This window comes from Phalacrocorax aristotelis, chromosome 13, assembly GCF_949628215.1.
Source record: "Phalacrocorax aristotelis chromosome 13, bGulAri2.1, whole genome shotgun sequence".
Taxonomy (NCBI): domain Eukaryota; kingdom Metazoa; phylum Chordata; class Aves; order Suliformes; family Phalacrocoracidae; genus Phalacrocorax; species Phalacrocorax aristotelis.
In genome coordinates this window covers 10,142,539-10,158,549 of record NC_134288.1, presented here as the reverse complement: position 1 = coordinate 10,158,549, position 16,011 = coordinate 10,142,539, and the positions used below count along the sequence as shown (strand labels likewise).

General features: G+C 60.1%; 2 protein-coding genes across 4 annotated transcripts in view; one reads left to right on the top strand and one right to left on the bottom strand.

The window, feature by feature from the left end:
- The first annotated feature begins 72 nt into the window (after positions 1–72).
- On the top strand, positions 73–9,484 carry PDYN (prodynorphin). 2 transcript variants are annotated; one of them, XM_075108408.1, is made up of 3 exons: positions 73–7,669; positions 7,835–7,982; positions 8,289–9,484. In XM_075108408.1, the coding sequence occupies exons 2-3, from the start codon at positions 7,854–7,856 to the stop codon at positions 8,856–8,858; spliced, it is 699 nt and encodes a 232-aa protein (XP_074964509.1). In that variant the 5' UTR covers positions 73–7,669; positions 7,835–7,853; the 3' UTR covers positions 8,859–9,484. The 2 variants fall into 2 exon arrangements, with proteins under 2 accessions (XP_074964509.1, XP_074964508.1); XM_075108407.1 differs by having other exon boundaries at positions 73–7,735.
- Positions 9,485–10,594: 1,110 nt separating this feature from the next.
- LOC142063926 (tyrosine-protein phosphatase non-receptor type substrate 1-like) overlaps positions 10,595–16,011 on the bottom strand; it is a 29,918-nt gene continuing 24,501 nt past the window's right edge. For both annotated transcript variants that reach the window (XM_075108341.1, XM_075108340.1), the window contains 7 exons: positions 15,267–15,617; positions 14,686–15,000; positions 14,204–14,551; positions 13,833–13,934; positions 13,354–13,375; positions 12,912–12,951; positions 10,595–12,184 (listed from right to left, as the gene is read on the bottom strand). In XM_075108341.1, the coding sequence (XP_074964442.1) occupies positions 11,933–12,184; positions 12,912–12,951; positions 13,354–13,375; positions 13,833–13,934; positions 14,204–14,551; positions 14,686–15,000; positions 15,267–15,617 (1,430 nt within the window). In that variant the 3' untranslated portion in view covers positions 10,595–11,932. The remainder of the gene's footprint in view (positions 12,185–12,911; positions 12,952–13,353; positions 13,376–13,832; positions 13,935–14,203; positions 14,552–14,685; positions 15,001–15,266; positions 15,618–16,011) is intronic.

Below are 16,011 nucleotides of genomic sequence, written 5' to 3'. Positions count from 1 at the left end.
GCGTCCGGGGTCCCTCAGCGCGGCGGGGGTTCAACGCGGCGGCTGGCCCCCCCCCCGCCCCCCGCCGCCGTGGTGCGCTCCGCCCCGGTGTAAACAGGCCGGTCATGGGGGAGGCAGCGCCGTGCGGCGGGAGCCCGCGGGGCTCACCTAAGGCGAGCCGCGTGCGGCGGCGTCGGGATGAGAGCGGGGCCGCGCGCCCTGACATAACCCGTTATGTAACGGCGGGGACGGTCGGTGCATCCGGGGAGGGGAGGAGCGGTGCATCGCGGGGCTGTGCTCGGTGCACCGGGAAGGGGGGCATTCCCCGGGCGCTGTGCAGCGGCGGTAGCCGCGCGGTGCAAAGGGGGTCGGCGCACCGGGGATGTGCAGCCGCACCGGGAAGGGCGGAATTGGGGCCGATTTGAGAGCCCCGGTGGCATTAGGGGGACCCTCCTGGACGCTCCGCTTACCCTGCCAGGACGGTCTGACCCTGCTCCCGCGGCTCACTGGGAGGTTTGCAGCTGGAAGTTCCCTGGGAAAGTCGCTGAGATCCTGGGGGGGGCATCACCCCCCTGCCCTGGGGACCGGGGTAGGCAGGCACTGGTGCAGCCGGGGGTTTTGGTGGCTGGCGTGGGGCAGCGTGGTGCCCGCTGGGTGCCCTTGGCTCGGATCACCCAGATGGGGTGCAGTGACTGTGGTACACCGGGACCCTGAGGGACAGTGGGGGCCAGGTGGGAGCCCCTGGGGCTGCAGTGTGTCCCCCTGGCATGGCCACGTTCCCTGTGACATGGGTCCTGGCTCCCCGCGGGGCTGGTTTGGCTGTGGTGTTCCCACAGGCGCATGGTGTGGGATGGCTGCATCCCAATGCAGGGGTCCATGTCCCACACACCACACCCAAACTGCTCCTCACCTCCCAGCCAGGGGCTTAATGAGCATCTGTCCACCCCGGGTAGCGCAGGGCGTCTGATCCTGGCGCTGGGCTGCTGGGCCTGGTGCTGCTGGGGGTGGGCACCTGGCAGCCCCCAGGATAGGGGCTTCGCCTGCCACCATGCCGGTCCCTGTGAGCTGCAGGAGGGAACAGCAATCAAACCCCCTAACAGTTTTTTTTGCAGCCTCTTCTCCCCGCATTTTCCTGCCCCCCTATATGGGTGGTGTTAGCGGTAGGTACTCTGTGGACAGTCAAAGAGAGCATCTGCAGAGCCAGTTTACAGAAGAGATCAAAGAATTACTGGTTTCTTGACTCACGTCTGAAGTATGTGCCATTGTGGTCACACAGCCCACAGCAACTCTGGGCTGTATCGTGCTGGTCCCCTCCTGGGGCGGATGGAGACCCCCAGAGCCACCAGCACCCAGGGCCTAGTGTGCAGGGTTGGTGATGGCTCCCACAGCAGGGCTGACCCTCTACGGTATGGTGGCACAGCCCATGCTGCAGCTCCTGCAAGTGGTTTTAACTCAATTTGTTCTTAAATGGAGCCACTTCACCTCCTGGCTGGGGGCTGAGGGGGCCATGCCGCAGCCCTGTGCTCCTGGTGCGTCTCAGCAGCTGGCGCAGTGCGTGCTGGCGGCAGGGACAATGGCGGCGGCATGACTCGCTGTATTCACATGGCCTCTGCTTTTTGTACCAGCATTGAGTGGCTTCTTGTGCGTCCTGCCCACGCAGGGAGGTCACTGCGTGCCCACACATGTGCCCACCTGGGCTACATGGTGACCTTGAGGCACCGTGACGTGATGCAGGCAGGGGCTGAATCCGCTCCTGGTGCCATGCTGCTCTTCTGCCCGCTGCTGCATCCCCCACAGTGGTGACCTCCCCCTGCTCCGCACTGTCTGCCTGGTATCTGCCTCAGATCGTGCCAGTGCAGCTGGAGGTTTGCTCCAGTGTTGTTGTGGTCAGCTGGAGACCGCACAGCTCCCATGGGCAGCTGGGAACAGACCCCCAGGCTTAGCCCTTCTGGGCAGTTCTCCCCACAGAGCTGTTAGGGTCTCTTGTGGCCCAAAAAATATGGCCAGCACATCCCTCACCCAGCAGCAGCCACAAGCAGCCCTTGCTGGCCTGTCTGTGCCCACAGCCGCCTGTGGGAAAGCCATCTCCTGCCCATGGCAGCTTGGCATTGCTTTAGGGCCAGGAGAAAGCATAAGCAATGGAGCCATTTCTGGAAAAGCCCCGTCCCACTGAATAGGATAAAGCTGACAGTGCTGGAGGAACTGCAGCAGAGTGACTGCCTTCCCATGGGATGCTCCTGCTGGTGGCGCCGGGCCACAGTCCCCCTGCGTGGGGACAGCCCAAGCGGCTGGCAGAGCTCGTCCCGCCCACGGACCATATTTACCCCATCCCAGGGTGGGGAGCTGGGCACCCTCGAGGTGCCCTGTCTGGTCTGGGTGCGAGTCCCCAGGGAGGGACTGGGGGCATCTGGGCAGAGTGGCAGTGCTGTGTGACGTTAGCTGCCATTAACTCCCACTTGCTTTCACGGGAGCTTGGTACACACACTCGTCCCCCTCCTCACCAAACCAGCTTTTCACTCATGTAGTCAAGAAAACTTTTCTATTACTGCACATTTCTCTTACCCAGGTGCTTAATTACCATTGTCCCAGGGAAATGTCAGTGTGACTCAGAGGCAGTTTCCCATTAGAAAGCGACAGATGAATATTAATTAAACTTGCTGGTGGGTGGGCTTGTTCGTAGCTCCTTTCCTGGGGGGCCCTGTCACCCCCCCATGCCTGCGCAGACTGTGACCGGCCCTGTGGAGGACCCTCTCACCCAGCTCAGCACATCTGCAGCACACAGAAAATAAGGCAACTCTGCTCTAGGTACAGGAGTAACTCAACCTCCCTCCTGGAGCAAAGGGAGTCAGCCCTGAGGAAGGAACCTTATTACAAATTACTTTTCTCTCTGTGCCTGCAGGGTTTGCTCCATCCCCAGAAGTGCATCTACCTTTGGTGCAATAGCCCTGCACAGGGAGGCAGCTGCACCCCAGACCATTGGGTTCCAGAGGGGTGCTGCAAGCAGGTCTGTTTTTGGGGTGGGGAGTTGTCGGCAGCCGTGGCCACGCTGCTCCCTTCCATGCTCCATGTCCTCAGGCAGGCACCAGCCTTTGGGGTGATGCTCTTGCTCTCACCCAGAGACATGGCTCCTGGACAGAGCCATTTGCCTACATAATGGGCAGGTTGAGCCAGGGAGGCTGGGCTTTAGGGATGGACTTTATGGTTTGGGAGGTCTATTTGATGGAAATAATGGGTTTGGTGTAAGAAATGCTCCTCCCCACTGTGTCTGTGTTGCCCGCAAGACTGCTAGTCCCAGCAGCAAGGGACGCCCACAGCCCCTGGTCGAGGGTGTCTGTGGTGGTTTGTCGTTGCATTTTGTTCTTCTTGGCTTTGCTCTGTGCCAGCACAGCCCAGCACACTGTAGCGAAGGGGGGGCCGTGGCTGCCCTCTGCCCATGCAACCCACAGGGCCCATGCTCTGTCTTCCCTCACCGCAGGACTGCCACCTCCTGGCATGGGTCCCACAGGGGATATCTCCTCCGTTGGCCCTGGGGAGGTGCAGGATGCTCTGCCCTTGCGTTGCCGCCCTCGGCACCCCTCTGCCCCGGTGCCCTGCTCCCTTGGTCCCTCCGTGCTGGTACAGCCCCAGCCTGCGTGAGCTAAAAATCCACCTCCAAGAAAACGTCATGGGGTGCCATGTGCTTTCTGGGGAGCAGAGCCTGGCACCCCAAACACAGGTGCTAGTGGAGGTGGCCACAAGCCCTGGGGAGAGGGAACCATGGTCAGCTGATGCAGGCTGCACTGCTCGCCCAGCTGTGGCTGCTGGATGCCCAGTGGAGCGTCCCGGCCATATTGATGGCCCCCACGTCCCTCACCGGCATCAGGAGGGCTGAGCAGGGGGCACCGGGTCCGGCAGCTGCTGTTCGAGCCGGGGAGAAAGGCAGGTTGCTGGGAAACATCCCTCTTGAGCTCCGGTAAAAATAGCTCCATCTCGAAGGCGAGAGGATGGGCTGCGCTGCTGGTGGTGCGTGGGATGCACTTGCACCCGCCAGAGCTGCAGGGGCCGGGACAGGCTGGCCTGGCCCTGTGGGGTCTGTGCCCTGGACCCCCCAGCCCCGTGCCTCTGTCAGGGCATGGTGCAGGGGGGTGGTGATTTGTGGGCTGGGGGGGTGCACTGGCATTGCTCAGCGCTGCCCTCCTTCACCCCCAAATCAGGCTTGGAAAAGTGTGAACGGGAATCAGGGCTGAGTGGAAAGATGGAGGGGTCTCCATCCCCCCACCCTGCTCCCCCTGCCACTTTGGCTCATCTCCTTGGGTTTGCCCTCAGGAGTGTAGGAGGGGAAGCCTGGTGGGTCCAAGCCCCAACGGTGCGGAGGTGGGGGGCTTCCCTGCAAGGGCTTTGCTGCCCAACCGCTGCTGCGCTGTGTGGGTCGGGGTGGAGGGGGGCAGCCTTTCCTGGGGCGTGAAGACCCTCTTGCCCTTCCCAGTGGCTTCAGACATGCTCTCTCCTCTCCTTGGCATTGCCATGAGGATGGTGCCTCTCCCCAGCCAGGGAAGCGGGGTGTGGGGTTAGGGCTTCACCCCCTCCTCCTTCTTGGGCAGGATTTGGATTTGGTGCCCAGGGAGGCTTCACACCCCTGGCAGCCGAACTCCTCTAGCATGCAGCTGGAAGGGGGGCAACAGACCCTATCCCCCATCCCCTGCCACCTCCTGTGTTTGGGGCGCATATTTTTGCCCTGAGGACTAAGGCTGGGCCCGACAGGGGTCCCTGAGGGATGCAACCGATAGCAGTGTAGCAGCAGGACACGCACCCTGTCCCCAGGCCCTGGCACAGCGGGAAAGCCTGCTCGGGAGGTGGTGAGGATGCTGCGGGGCTGATTATTCACAGCTTACCTCGCCCCGATTGGCTCCGCGGCGCCGAATGCAGCCGGGCCCCGCTGCAGGAGGAGACTCCGTGGCCATAAAAGCGGGGCGGGAGCCAGCGGGCGGTGAGTCCGGTGGGCACCCCGGGCACCGCTGCAGGGCCACCAGCCAGCGTGGCCTTGCCACCGCCACTGATGACCGGCTCAGCCTGACGCCCGCAGAAGAACACCCACGACCCATCCTGACTTGTTGAAGTGGGTGCTCGGCAGGACAATAAGCAGCGGCAGGTAGGGCTGCCAGGGTCACCGTCCTGCTCCCGTCGCGTGGGCACAGCTGGGGTATCATTCCTGCTCACCAAAGAGTGACTCTGTTTAAAAGCAGCCCCAAGCAGCGGTGCAGAGAGTGGGTCATGGTTGGGCTTCTTGCGTTATTCTGAGGGGCTCCTGCAGGTGCTGGCCGCAGGTGCTCCTCTCATCCCTCAAGTGCTTTTATAGGCTGCGAACTGCTGTCCAGAGTTTTGCTGGGGTTCGTTTTGATGCCGATGCCACATCTGCCACCCTTGCTGTGGGGGCAACCCAGAGCTTGTGCGGGCAAAGGGAGTGGGAGGAGAGGATGGGGGGAGGTTTTTGCCTCCACCACTTGGCTCAAGCAGCAGCAGCGGCTGCAGCGCTGGGTTTTGATGTGATTCTTTTCCAAAAGTCATGAGCTTTTTTGAGAAGCCTTGTCCTAAAGATGTTTCCAGGTCATCTTTAAAGGCGAGAAAAGGAATGGCTGGAAGGTGATTCCTTTTCTCCACCAGAAATCTCTGCAGGGTCCTAACCTGCCTGAGTTAGACCTGTGTGGGAGGAGAGACCTGCTCAGCCTGGGAGAGCTATTCACATCCCACACTAGAAATAATTACAGGTTAATTGTAATGGGGGGATTGGTCTCTGTGCCACCTGGCACACACAGTCCTGATTCCTCATCCCTCCTTGGGCTGCCAAGTCTGTAACCAGCCCCAAGGGTGCATGGATGCAGCTCGGGGCTTTTCCACACACGAGCAAAGCCTCGGCACCGAAACTCAAATGGAATGGGACTGGGAGGAGCGGACCCCAGCAGATGCCTGACACAGGTAGGACATGCTGAGGGTATCCGTGGCGGCTGGCACCCACTGCTGGCAATGCCAGATGCTGCCATGATCCTGTCGTGTTCTGCAGGAGGGATGTCTCCAGAGCCTCAGGGCTCCTCCAGGTAACATAGGATTGAGCTCTAACTCTGCTTTTCTTCCTCCTCCTTTTGTGTGCTGCTTCTTTTTACTTTTGTCCAAAGCCTTTTGTTTTTCTCCCCTTTTCCTGCCCCAGCTTTGCCAGTCCTTCCTCACCCCTGCAGCAGGAGTGTGCAGAGCAGTGCAGGGGCATTCGTGGCACCGCCTGGACAAGGTACGCTTGCAGTGGGATGTCCCAGGGTGCCTGGGCACAGAGGATCCTTGGCCCCACTGTGCCCTGGAGAGCTGCAGCTCCTCTGAGTGCCATCATGTCTCTGATTCTTCGGCTGCCACAGCACAGGGCTGCCGACAGCGGAGGAGCACGGCAGGGGCAAGGGAGGGGAAGTAGCTGGGTAAAAGGTTCCCAGTGGGAAGCAGCTAGCTGTTGTTCTTAGGACCTTCATTCCCCTTGGTGCTGCAGCTGGCACCTATCTGCATGGCTGGTGAGTCCCCGCTCATTGGTGTTGTCTTGGTGGTGGTGAGGCAGTAAGGGACCATCACTGTGCTTCAGTGGCAAAGGCTGGCTGAAGTCCTGCTGTGCCCCTGCTCATCCTGGGCATCTGCCTGCCCTGCTGCCCACTGCTCTGCCAGGGCAAGTTGGGGCGATGCACTTAAGACTACACAGAGCAGGTGCGTGTGCAGCTGAGGAATGCAGACAGCTTGACACACGATGGTGCAGATAATTCAAATTACATTTTAATCTAGCATGAATTAATACTGTGGCATTAACATTTCTTCGTCAGTACCAATTACAGTACATTAGCAGATACTGCTGGAGAATACAAGTGTCTCTAATATGCGTCATTAATGTGTAACAGATCCCTCTGGGTCATGCCTTTCCACCCCAGATAAAAGCAGCCAAGGAGGCAAGGGGGTGCTTGCTGCCAGTGCACCCCTTTGGGGTGGGAGCTTTTGCTCCCAGTGCCGCCGTGTTCCCTGTGGCACTGCGGTCTGGTGGCACTACAGCTGGGGCCAGGCACTGCCGCCAGCACAGCCCCTCTCCCAGCCATTGCACGATGTGTTCAGACCTCCGTGGCCTCATCCGCCGAGGTGAGAGGCTCTGGCATGGTTCCCGGCAGGCTGAAGGATGGTGATCATGGCTCACAGGTAGGCTTGCATCTTTTTCTCCCTCCTTCTTAGTGCACCAGCAGAGCAGAAGCAGCAGGTGGGAGGGAGGGGAGCTGGGGCTGCCCGGGCACGGGGTACAGCACCTGGGGTGAGTCTGTACCAGGTGAAGGCATCCCCCTGTCCCTTTTCTGCCAGCAGCTCCAGTCGTGGTCCTTTTCTTCCCCAAGGCCAAGGGGGAGAGCCGGTGATTCATCCCCTCCATGCCACGCAAACACGGCAATTGCAATATTGCAGAGAAACTCAATTCTAAAAGGAAAAAAGGGCTTTTCTTTCCAATGGTACGGAAGGAGTGGTGGAGGAGATGATGGGATGGGATTGTTGTCCTGGCCCTGAGGACCTCGGTGGCCCCGGGGTCCTGACTGCAGCTCAGGGATTCTGCCAAGGCCAGGGTAGGGGATCGCATTCTGTGGCATCCCCACAGGTGGTCACTCCTGTCCTCTTCTCTTCCTGCCCTGGGACCCAGGAGCAGCTCCTGGAGGTGAGTCACAGGCATGGACACAGATCCTGGTGCACATCCCCAGCAGCGGCCGTGCAGGTGGAGGGGGTAGGTGCCCCACACTAAGGGTGCCAATGGGGCAGTGATGGGCTCCTTGGGGCTGGTGCGGTGAAGGTGATGGGCTCTGTGCTGTCTCACCCTCCCCAGGCAGTGGCTGCAGGGTAAGATGGCACGGCAGGTGCTGGCACTGGTGCTCTGCCTCTCCCTGGCCGCGGTGGCATCTGCTGACTGCGCAACCCAATGCTCCCTCTGCGCGGCCCAGACCCACAGCGCTGAGAGCAGTGTCTGGCCCCTGGTGAGTACTGGCCCCATGCAGCTGTTATCCAGCGGGGGTGGGGGGTGAGTGTGGGGGTGTCACAGCAGCAGGGGTGTCACATGCCAGTGCACGGTCAGCAGACCTGGGTGCTGCCAGCATGGTGGTAATGGGCACCCTAGGGTGCTGGGAATGTGCAAGCTTTGGCTCCACACTGAGCTTTGCAGCATGGTGGGTGCAGACCTCTGGGCTTGGGGTACCCTCTGAGTAGGGTGGGAGGAAGGTGGGGGGAACCACCCCATGCAGCAGAGTGATGCCAGTGGGTGCCCCTGGGCCGCTGTCTTGCAGATGTGCCTGTGGGAGTGCCAGGGCTCCTCACTACCCAGCCCTGTGTGGGAGACATGCAGGAAGGCGCTGGCACTCCTGGCCCCGCTGGTGGCCCTGGCCGAGGGGACAGACCCAGCCCCTCAGGAGGTGGAGGACGAGGCAGAACCGGAGCGGGAACTGGGTCCCAGGGAGCTGCCGCTGGCACCAGCCAAGCGCTACGGCGGCTTCATGAAGAAGATGTCCAAGGGAAAGCTGCTCTCCCTGCTGCGTGAGAATGCCCACAGCAAGGGTGGCCTCAGCAAGAAATTTGGGGGCTTCAGCCGCAAGCCTTGGGAGCGGGCAGCCCCTGAGGACTACCCGGGGCCAGGGCTAGTGGGTGATGGGGGCGAGGAGCCCACGAGCGCCGGGGCTGAGGGGCAGGAGCTGGCAGAGCTGCACAAGCGTTACGGCGGCTTCATGCGCCGGATCCGGCCCAAGCTCAAGTGGGACAATCAGAAGCGCTACGGGGGCTTCCTGAGGCGGCAGTTCAAGGTGACCACACGGTCGGATGAGGACCCCAGTGCCTACTCAGGAGAGGTCTCAGACCTATAGAGCCAGGCATGGGATAGGGAGCACCACAGTCCCCACACTGTGCCATCACACCCCTGGCCCCATCCCCTGCCCAGGCTGGTGTGGCCAGCATCATCCCTGCCTCATTCCCCCAGCAGACCATGGGTCCCCCTCCCCACCTGACCCTCTCTGGTTCACCTGCCCATCCTTTAGGGACCCTGTGCATCAAGAGGACAGTGCCACACCTCTGGCTGCGGGTCTTACCCTTGGGCTCCCTGGGGCAAATTGAGGAGGGGACATGCATCCTCCACCTTCCTGCAGCTGCAGAAGTGCAGCAGGGTCTGGAAACCATCACAGCTGATATAAGGGGCAATGGCCTCTGAGCACCGGGAAGGATGAGCCGGGACAGGATGATGTGCTGGGAGACAGCTCAAGCTGCCAGCACAGCCTTGGGAGAGGCAGCTGGGCAGAGCTTGCACTGCAGCACCATCACCAGGGCAGGCAGCTGGCTGAGCACAATCCCAACTCCCCAAGCCACTCGCCATGTTCCAGCACCTGCCTGGTCCCCCCGGGCTTCCCCTTCCTGAGAATGACCCCCAGAGGCAGGGTCAGACCTACCTCCCAGCCCCTGCTCCCTCCGCAACCAATAAAAGGCAGATGCCAACGAAGCCAAAGCTGTGCCGGGTGCTGAGGGTCAGCTTTGTCCGTGGCCCTGGGCTTTGTGGGGCAGATCAAGACTTTGGCATGAGGGGCCTACACACCCCAAGCCGGGGCATGGGGGGCCAGCCAGCTGGCCATGGGTGCCCAGGGCTGGGGTGCCAGGGGTGCTGGCTGCAAGACCTGCAGGTAGCAGCAGTGGTACCCTCCCCATGTCATGGGTGCCAAAGGGGCTGTGGGACCCCACACCCCCCATTGCTGCCATCTCTGAAGCTGTGCCCCCAGGGGAGGCACGGCCCCCCACAGCCAAGCAAGGGCAAGGCACTGATGCTCTGCCCAGCCCAGGTGCATGCAGGGTGCTAGCAGGGCACCTCCCACAGCATGGCAGCATGGGGCTGCCCACTCCCCCCAGCAGCACCCGGGGGAGGCTCCCTTGAGAATCCCAGCAGCTGCCCCAGATGGGAAGGGGCAGCCGTGCTGAGGGCAGTGGCCAAGCTGACCCCTTCCCATTCACATTGAGGATGGCATGACCCCACTGGCAGCAGCTCAGTGCTAAGAAAGCCCAGCCTGGGCAACAAATTCCCTTTTGAACTTCATAGCCCCACTCTCCGCATTACTCATCACCATGAAAAGCCTCATGCCGCAGTTCCCAGCCCTGGTGAGACCCAGCTTGTGTACCAGACACAGCCGAGCCACCAGTTCTGGGGTGGGGGGGCGGTGTCACTGCAGAGCACTGGCACGCTCAGCTCACCTGTGGTACAGGCTGCAGCTAGCACCCAGCCTGCCTGCACCTGTTTGGGCACCCCAGTTCCAGCTCACCTCCCATAGAAGGGGGCACCTGAAGATGCAGCCAGGCTGCATGGGGAGAACCAGCCAGACCCTGGTCTGTTCTCCCCTCATTCATGCTGCCCAGAGGGACCATTGCCATAGCCCCCATCCTGGCCTCAACCTCCTCCTGCTGCTGCCACCATCTTCCTCACCTTCCTCCCTCCCTCTGCAGTGCACTGCAGGGCTGTGCAGGATGAGGCCCCCCCACCTTGCTGCAGTACATGCTGACCCCCACCACGTACCCGCAGGACGGATGATGAGGTGATGACCCTAAGCACAGGGACATGCTGATGTGCAGGAGCAGCACAAGACTTTTCACTTTTATTATAAAAATATCTTGCAAGCAAAAAGCAAAAAAAAAAGTAGTCTGTACAATCACAACGTTCTCAAAGCATTGCCAGGCCCCCCTCCAGGCCTCCCTGCCAGCAGCTGGGGGGCGGGGAGGGAGGGCCAGCCCCATACGTGCCCACTACTGTAAGGCCACCGACATGCTGCAGGAGCCACGGCAGGGTCGTGGCCTCCTGCGGTGTCCCAGGGAGGGGGCACATGGAAGACACTTGTCCCCAGGGAAGGGCTGGGGGGAGCCTGCCTGGCCCCCACAGCAGAAAAGGGGGGGGGGGGGGTGTGTCATGTAAGTCTCTTTCAAACTCTGCAGGGTTAGGGGTCTTTACTGAGGCGCCACCCTTAATTTTGCACATCTTATTCTAGTGTTAAGTACACAGCAGTACACCCACGTACAACACAAAACATTGGGGTTTAGCTCTAAATTAACAGTTACATGTCAAACAGTCAAAACATGTTACACAGTACCTGCGGGGAGCTCCTGGGGGGGCCAGGCTGGTGGTGGCACCTGCAGCCTGGCCGGCATGGAGCTGCACGCTTTGTACAAGCCTAGGGCAGCACTGGTGGGTCCTGGTGCAGGGCAAGGCTGTGCGGAGGAGGAAGAGGAGGAGGATGCTCAGTGCTGGGGAGCTTTTCTGGAGCCTCCCTGGGCAGTAGAAGGGGTGAAAGCCCACAGCAGGGAGGGGCTCAGCTCGCCAGCCTTCCCAGCCTCATTGGCCTTGGTGCGAGACTGAGGGCCCGCCAAAGGGACACTTGGGAAGAGAGAGGCAGACACTTAGGTCCTTCCTTTAAAGCCAGAGTTTGTTTTCCAGGCGCTGGCAGCAGACACCCCCAGAAGGCAGCACAGGGGCTCCAGCCAGTCCCTGCAGTGTCTGGGCAGCTGTGGGAAGCTGTGCAAGCCTGGCCGGGCAGCAGCATCCCCATGGGAGCCGGTGTGGAGGCACTGTCCCAATCCCCTCAGCCCAGCTGGCGCTTCCCGAGGAGCCACTGCTCCACTGGCTTAACCCGCTTGTGGGAAAACCCAGTGCATTGAGGCTGAGTGGCCAATGTGGCTACAGGGGGATCCTGAAGGGATGGAGTCAGCAGACCCAGGACAAAGGTGCCTCCAAAAATCAGGTCGCTGGATGGGAGCTGACCCCCACAGTAACATGGGCTGCATTTCCACCCAAAAACACGGGTATTGCAGCATATCTTCACATCACTCTCAGTGCTTCCAAGAAAATCCTCCCGGGGAGGAGCAGGGCAGCTCCCCGTGGGGTGGAGGGTCCTGACAGCCACCGCAGCCCTGCTCACTTCTGTGTGACCTGGACACTGGCGTACTCAGAGCCGGCCTCCTCAGGGCGTGGGGCTGGCCGCTTGGGCGCCTTGCTGAGGTGCACCATGTCCAGGTCAGCATAGGTGAGGTCATCACTGGCGGGTGCCTGGCTTGTCTGTATGCAGGCATACTCTGACTGCTGGCTCATCTCCACCATCCGCCGGATGGTCTTCCTCTCTTTCTCAAAGTTCAAGTCCGCGTAGGTCAGGTTGTTGGGGTCAGAATCCTGTGCGAGACACCAAGAGTTTCTCCTCTGGGAGGATGAGTAAGGAGCCACCCGTGCCCACCCCACGCACCAACCCAAAACCCCACAACAAAGTTAATCCTGCCGCAGCTTGACCTGGGTCAAGTCTCTGCTTGTACAGGGGAAACGATGCCAGCAGCCAGCTGGGACAATCCTGCGGCAGCACTTTACACCACACTATATCTTCAAATCGCCAGCCACAGCTGCCACTGACAGGCTTCAGAGCCACCACTGAGATTCAAGAGCCACCGCTGCAGCTGCCCCATCCCCCTGTCCTGGAAGGGATGGGCAGGGGCCAGCCTGCCCAGTGATACTCATGTGGGAGCTGGCAGAGGCTGAATGAGATGGACAGATTGCTGCTGATCGCAACTTTACTCGTAGCTGCGTCACCAAGTGCCAATATAACTCCACAAACAGCCTGCCTGGCTATTGCACAGCTGGTTCTCCAGGCAGCACTATCCCAGACTTTTCTGGGAGAAGGAGGAGGAGGAGAGAGGACAAAGGCAGAAAAGATGCTGGAAAGTGGCTACCCCATTCCTGGGGCAGCCTCTCTTCCCTCTCCAGCCACAGCGTGGAGACACTGAGATGTTTTACAGGGGAACCACCACCCTCCACTAGAGACACAAAGATGTTTCACACAGGAACCACCACCCTCCACTCACACATCTGGTGCTCTCCCTCCCCAGGTCTCAGGGTCAAAGCAACAAACCTGGGTAGTGCCCTCACTGCTCTTCTCTGGCTCGTGTAACCTGAAAGAGGGAACAAAACAAGTCAGATCGAGTGCCCTGTTGCCTCTTCCTTAGTGATGGAGCAGCTGTTCAGATGCAATACAAGGTCCCTGCAGCAGGATGAATCCTCACCAAGCAAGCATTTGCTCACATGCTGGTCCAGCTACATCTCTGCAGGCTCGAAACCTGGCTCCCACCCACTTGTTCAGCCTCACCAAAAGTCAAATGCTTAAGTATGAGATCATGGTGGGGGCAGAACCCCAACCAGGGAGATCATCAGAGCCTGCACTCCTGCCTTCCCTTTCACAACAAGCTTTTGTGGATCCAGCTCAATTCCGATCCCAAGGGACCCTGTTTGCAGGTCGGAGGTGACCAGCTCAGAGTGCCCGTGGATTACTCTGACTAGAGGAGATCAGCACTTACCTAGCAGATGGTGAGCTTTTACCTGTTGGAAGAAAAATAGTTAAGGAAAGATATAGTTCAGGAAACAACAGAACCCCCACCCCCGTTTCACCAAGCACGTGAGCCCACATGCAGAGACTGCTGCAAGAGCAGATATACATCTTTTCCCAGAGGGAAGTAGCTGCAGTTTTCTGGAGTTTCACTCCATTTACTGCAGAATTGCTCCTAGCAGAGGGCAGGAGGTGCAGGGGCGTGTCAGATGTTTTAGGTACAAGGAATAACAAGCATGGTTGACCCTGCTCCTGGCAGGCACTGGTAGGTGGTGGTACCAGGCAGAGGCTTCCCTGCAGCCTGCAGACAACATGGTCAGCTCTGCTCCATCCTCCCCTTTGGGCAGGAGTTGCAGCCGCACAGCCATGAGTTCAGCATCCAAGCACTGATGCTCAAGAAAGAAGGAGAAGGGGTCAGGAGCTTCCCTGACATGCACTTGGTTTCCTTACCCTTGCTCTGCTTTGCCCAGATGAGGTAAAGAATTGCAGCCACCAACAGTGCCAGCACAGTACAGACCACTCCCACCACGATATAGATGTGGGGCAAATTGTCTGAAACATCAATGAAAAAGGTTACCGCAGGCCTGAAAATGCCGGTACTGAGTCCCTGCAGCCTTAGAGCTGGGGTTGGCCTGGTGATGCCTGAAGCACCAAGGACAACAGCTCAGTACATGCCAGCATCACACACCCACAGCCCTCCAAGATAAAGATTTTGTGTCCTTGAAGCAGATTCTGGTGGGACTTCAACCTTTCTCAGGGAGATGACATCCTAAAGCTTCCCCAGCAGGGACCACATCCCAGCAGCTCTCACAGACCATTACCTGGTAGGGCCATATTGCTCAGTCCCTCCCTGGTTGGGTCAGCAATCCACAGAGTAGCCGTCTCATTGATGGGGTCCTGGGCATCGTGCACCACCCGGCAGGTGAACACAGACCCGTTTTTCTCCTCCGTTGCATTGACCTCCACTGGGCCTGAACTCAGCTCAAACAAGCCCTGGGGAGTCTCCACCGGCTGGAGGATCTTCTCCACCTTCATTTCCATCCTGTTTTCCAGCCAGGTGATGTCCACATCTTTCGGGTAAAACTCCTTCACGTGGCAGGTGAAGTTCACGGTCTTGTTCACCTCAACGGGGCTTGGTGGGTCAGCGACCACACGGACACTGGGAGGGACTGGGAAGAGAAGCAGCTCCTGGTGCCTGGCATCCCCCGGCTATGCTGCCCGCAGGGTGCCCTGTCCCCTCCCCAGGACCCACAGCCCCACAGGAGCTGGGCACCCCAAGCACTGGTCACCACCCAGCCCTCACCTCGCAGGGCTTCTCTGAGCTCGTAAATCCCCCTCAGCGGGGCCGTCAGCGTGGGGTGCTGCACCTCGCAGACAACCTGTGAGCGGACGTCGTCCTTCCGCAGCGTGATCGTCACGGTGCTGGACATTTCGTAGGAGGGTTTCGTCTGCCCAGGGGTGATGTGGGGCTGCTGAGCTGAGACTGGGGCCTCATCCTTGAGCCATCTCACACTGATGTCTTGGGGGAAGAACCCTCCGGCTGCGCAGGTGACGGACACCGATTGCCCTGGCCTCGCTCTGCGGCTGGGCCCGGACACAACCGGGTGGGTGGGTTTGGCTGCAGGGAGAAGCGTGGGGTCTTCAGACCAGACACTGCCAACCCCACCCGGCTCCAGGGCTGCAGGGAGCGGGGTTTCCCACAGGGACATAGATGTACCCGGGGACAGCCCACAGGATCCTCTGCTGGAGCTGCTCCCTGAGCCCCTTCCCCATCCCCACTCGCCCCGAATGGAGCCCACCGGGCTGGGCTGGGCCGGGCTGTGCCAGGGGCTGTTCCCAGCAGAGCTGGTTCCCACCGGGAGCTGCTCTGGGAGCCCCACTCACCTTGCACGGACACCTCTGTGCCCTTTTCAGGTCGAAGCACCTCATCACCACGCACCGATTTGCGGAACCTCACACAGTAATAGGTGCCGGTGTCCTCAAGGCGAACATCCCTGATGAGGATGCTGAAGTCCGTGTTGGAGTCACTCACCACCCTTGTCACACGGGGGAAGGAGCCCTTCTGATCATAGACTGTCTTGTTCCCACTGCCCCAGCCCTTCAGCCACGCCACGGGAGCAGCGTAACTGCTGTTGGATACAGTGCAGGTGAGGTTGAGTGTCTCCCCTGCTGTCACCACCACCTTGTCCTGGGGCTGGTGCACCTCAGAGTCCTGACCTGCCTGGGCATCCACACCTGGAGAAAAAACAGAGCGAGACTCATCTGGCACCGCATACCTGGCCTGGCTCTCCGCCCGCCCTCGCTGGCTGCAGGACAGCCTGAGCATACAGCTCTGGTTAGCCGGTACCACAGGCAACAGGGCTGTGCCAGCACCGGGGAGCCCAGGGGAGAGGCTGTGGTTACAGCAGCAGGCACACATCGCTGCCCGTAGGTCTCAGCAGCCGAGCTGACCAGAGCTTTGCTAGACGACCATGTGTCATGCTCTGTACAGCTAAAACATTGAGCAAGTCCCAGCTGCCTGTGCCTGCCAGCACACCGTGCTGCCTCCCATGGCCGCTTTGCTTTGTCAGTCAGGAGAAAACAAGGGCACAAAACGCCAGATACTCCAAAAAGCAAGCTTCCCTTGCAG

Coding starts and splice junctions, on each gene's coding strand:
- PDYN (XM_075108407.1), top strand. CDS start 7,683: ATGGACACAGATCCTGGTGCACATCCCCAGCAGCGGCCGTGCAGGTGG. Junction 7,736..7,834: donor CGGCCGTGCAGGTGGAGGGG/GTAGGTGCCCCA, acceptor CACCCTCCCCAG/GCAGTGGCTGCAGGGTAAGA. Junction 7,983..8,288: donor AGAGCAGTGTCTGGCCCCTG/GTGAGTACTGGC, acceptor GCTGTCTTGCAG/ATGTGCCTGTGGGAGTGCCA.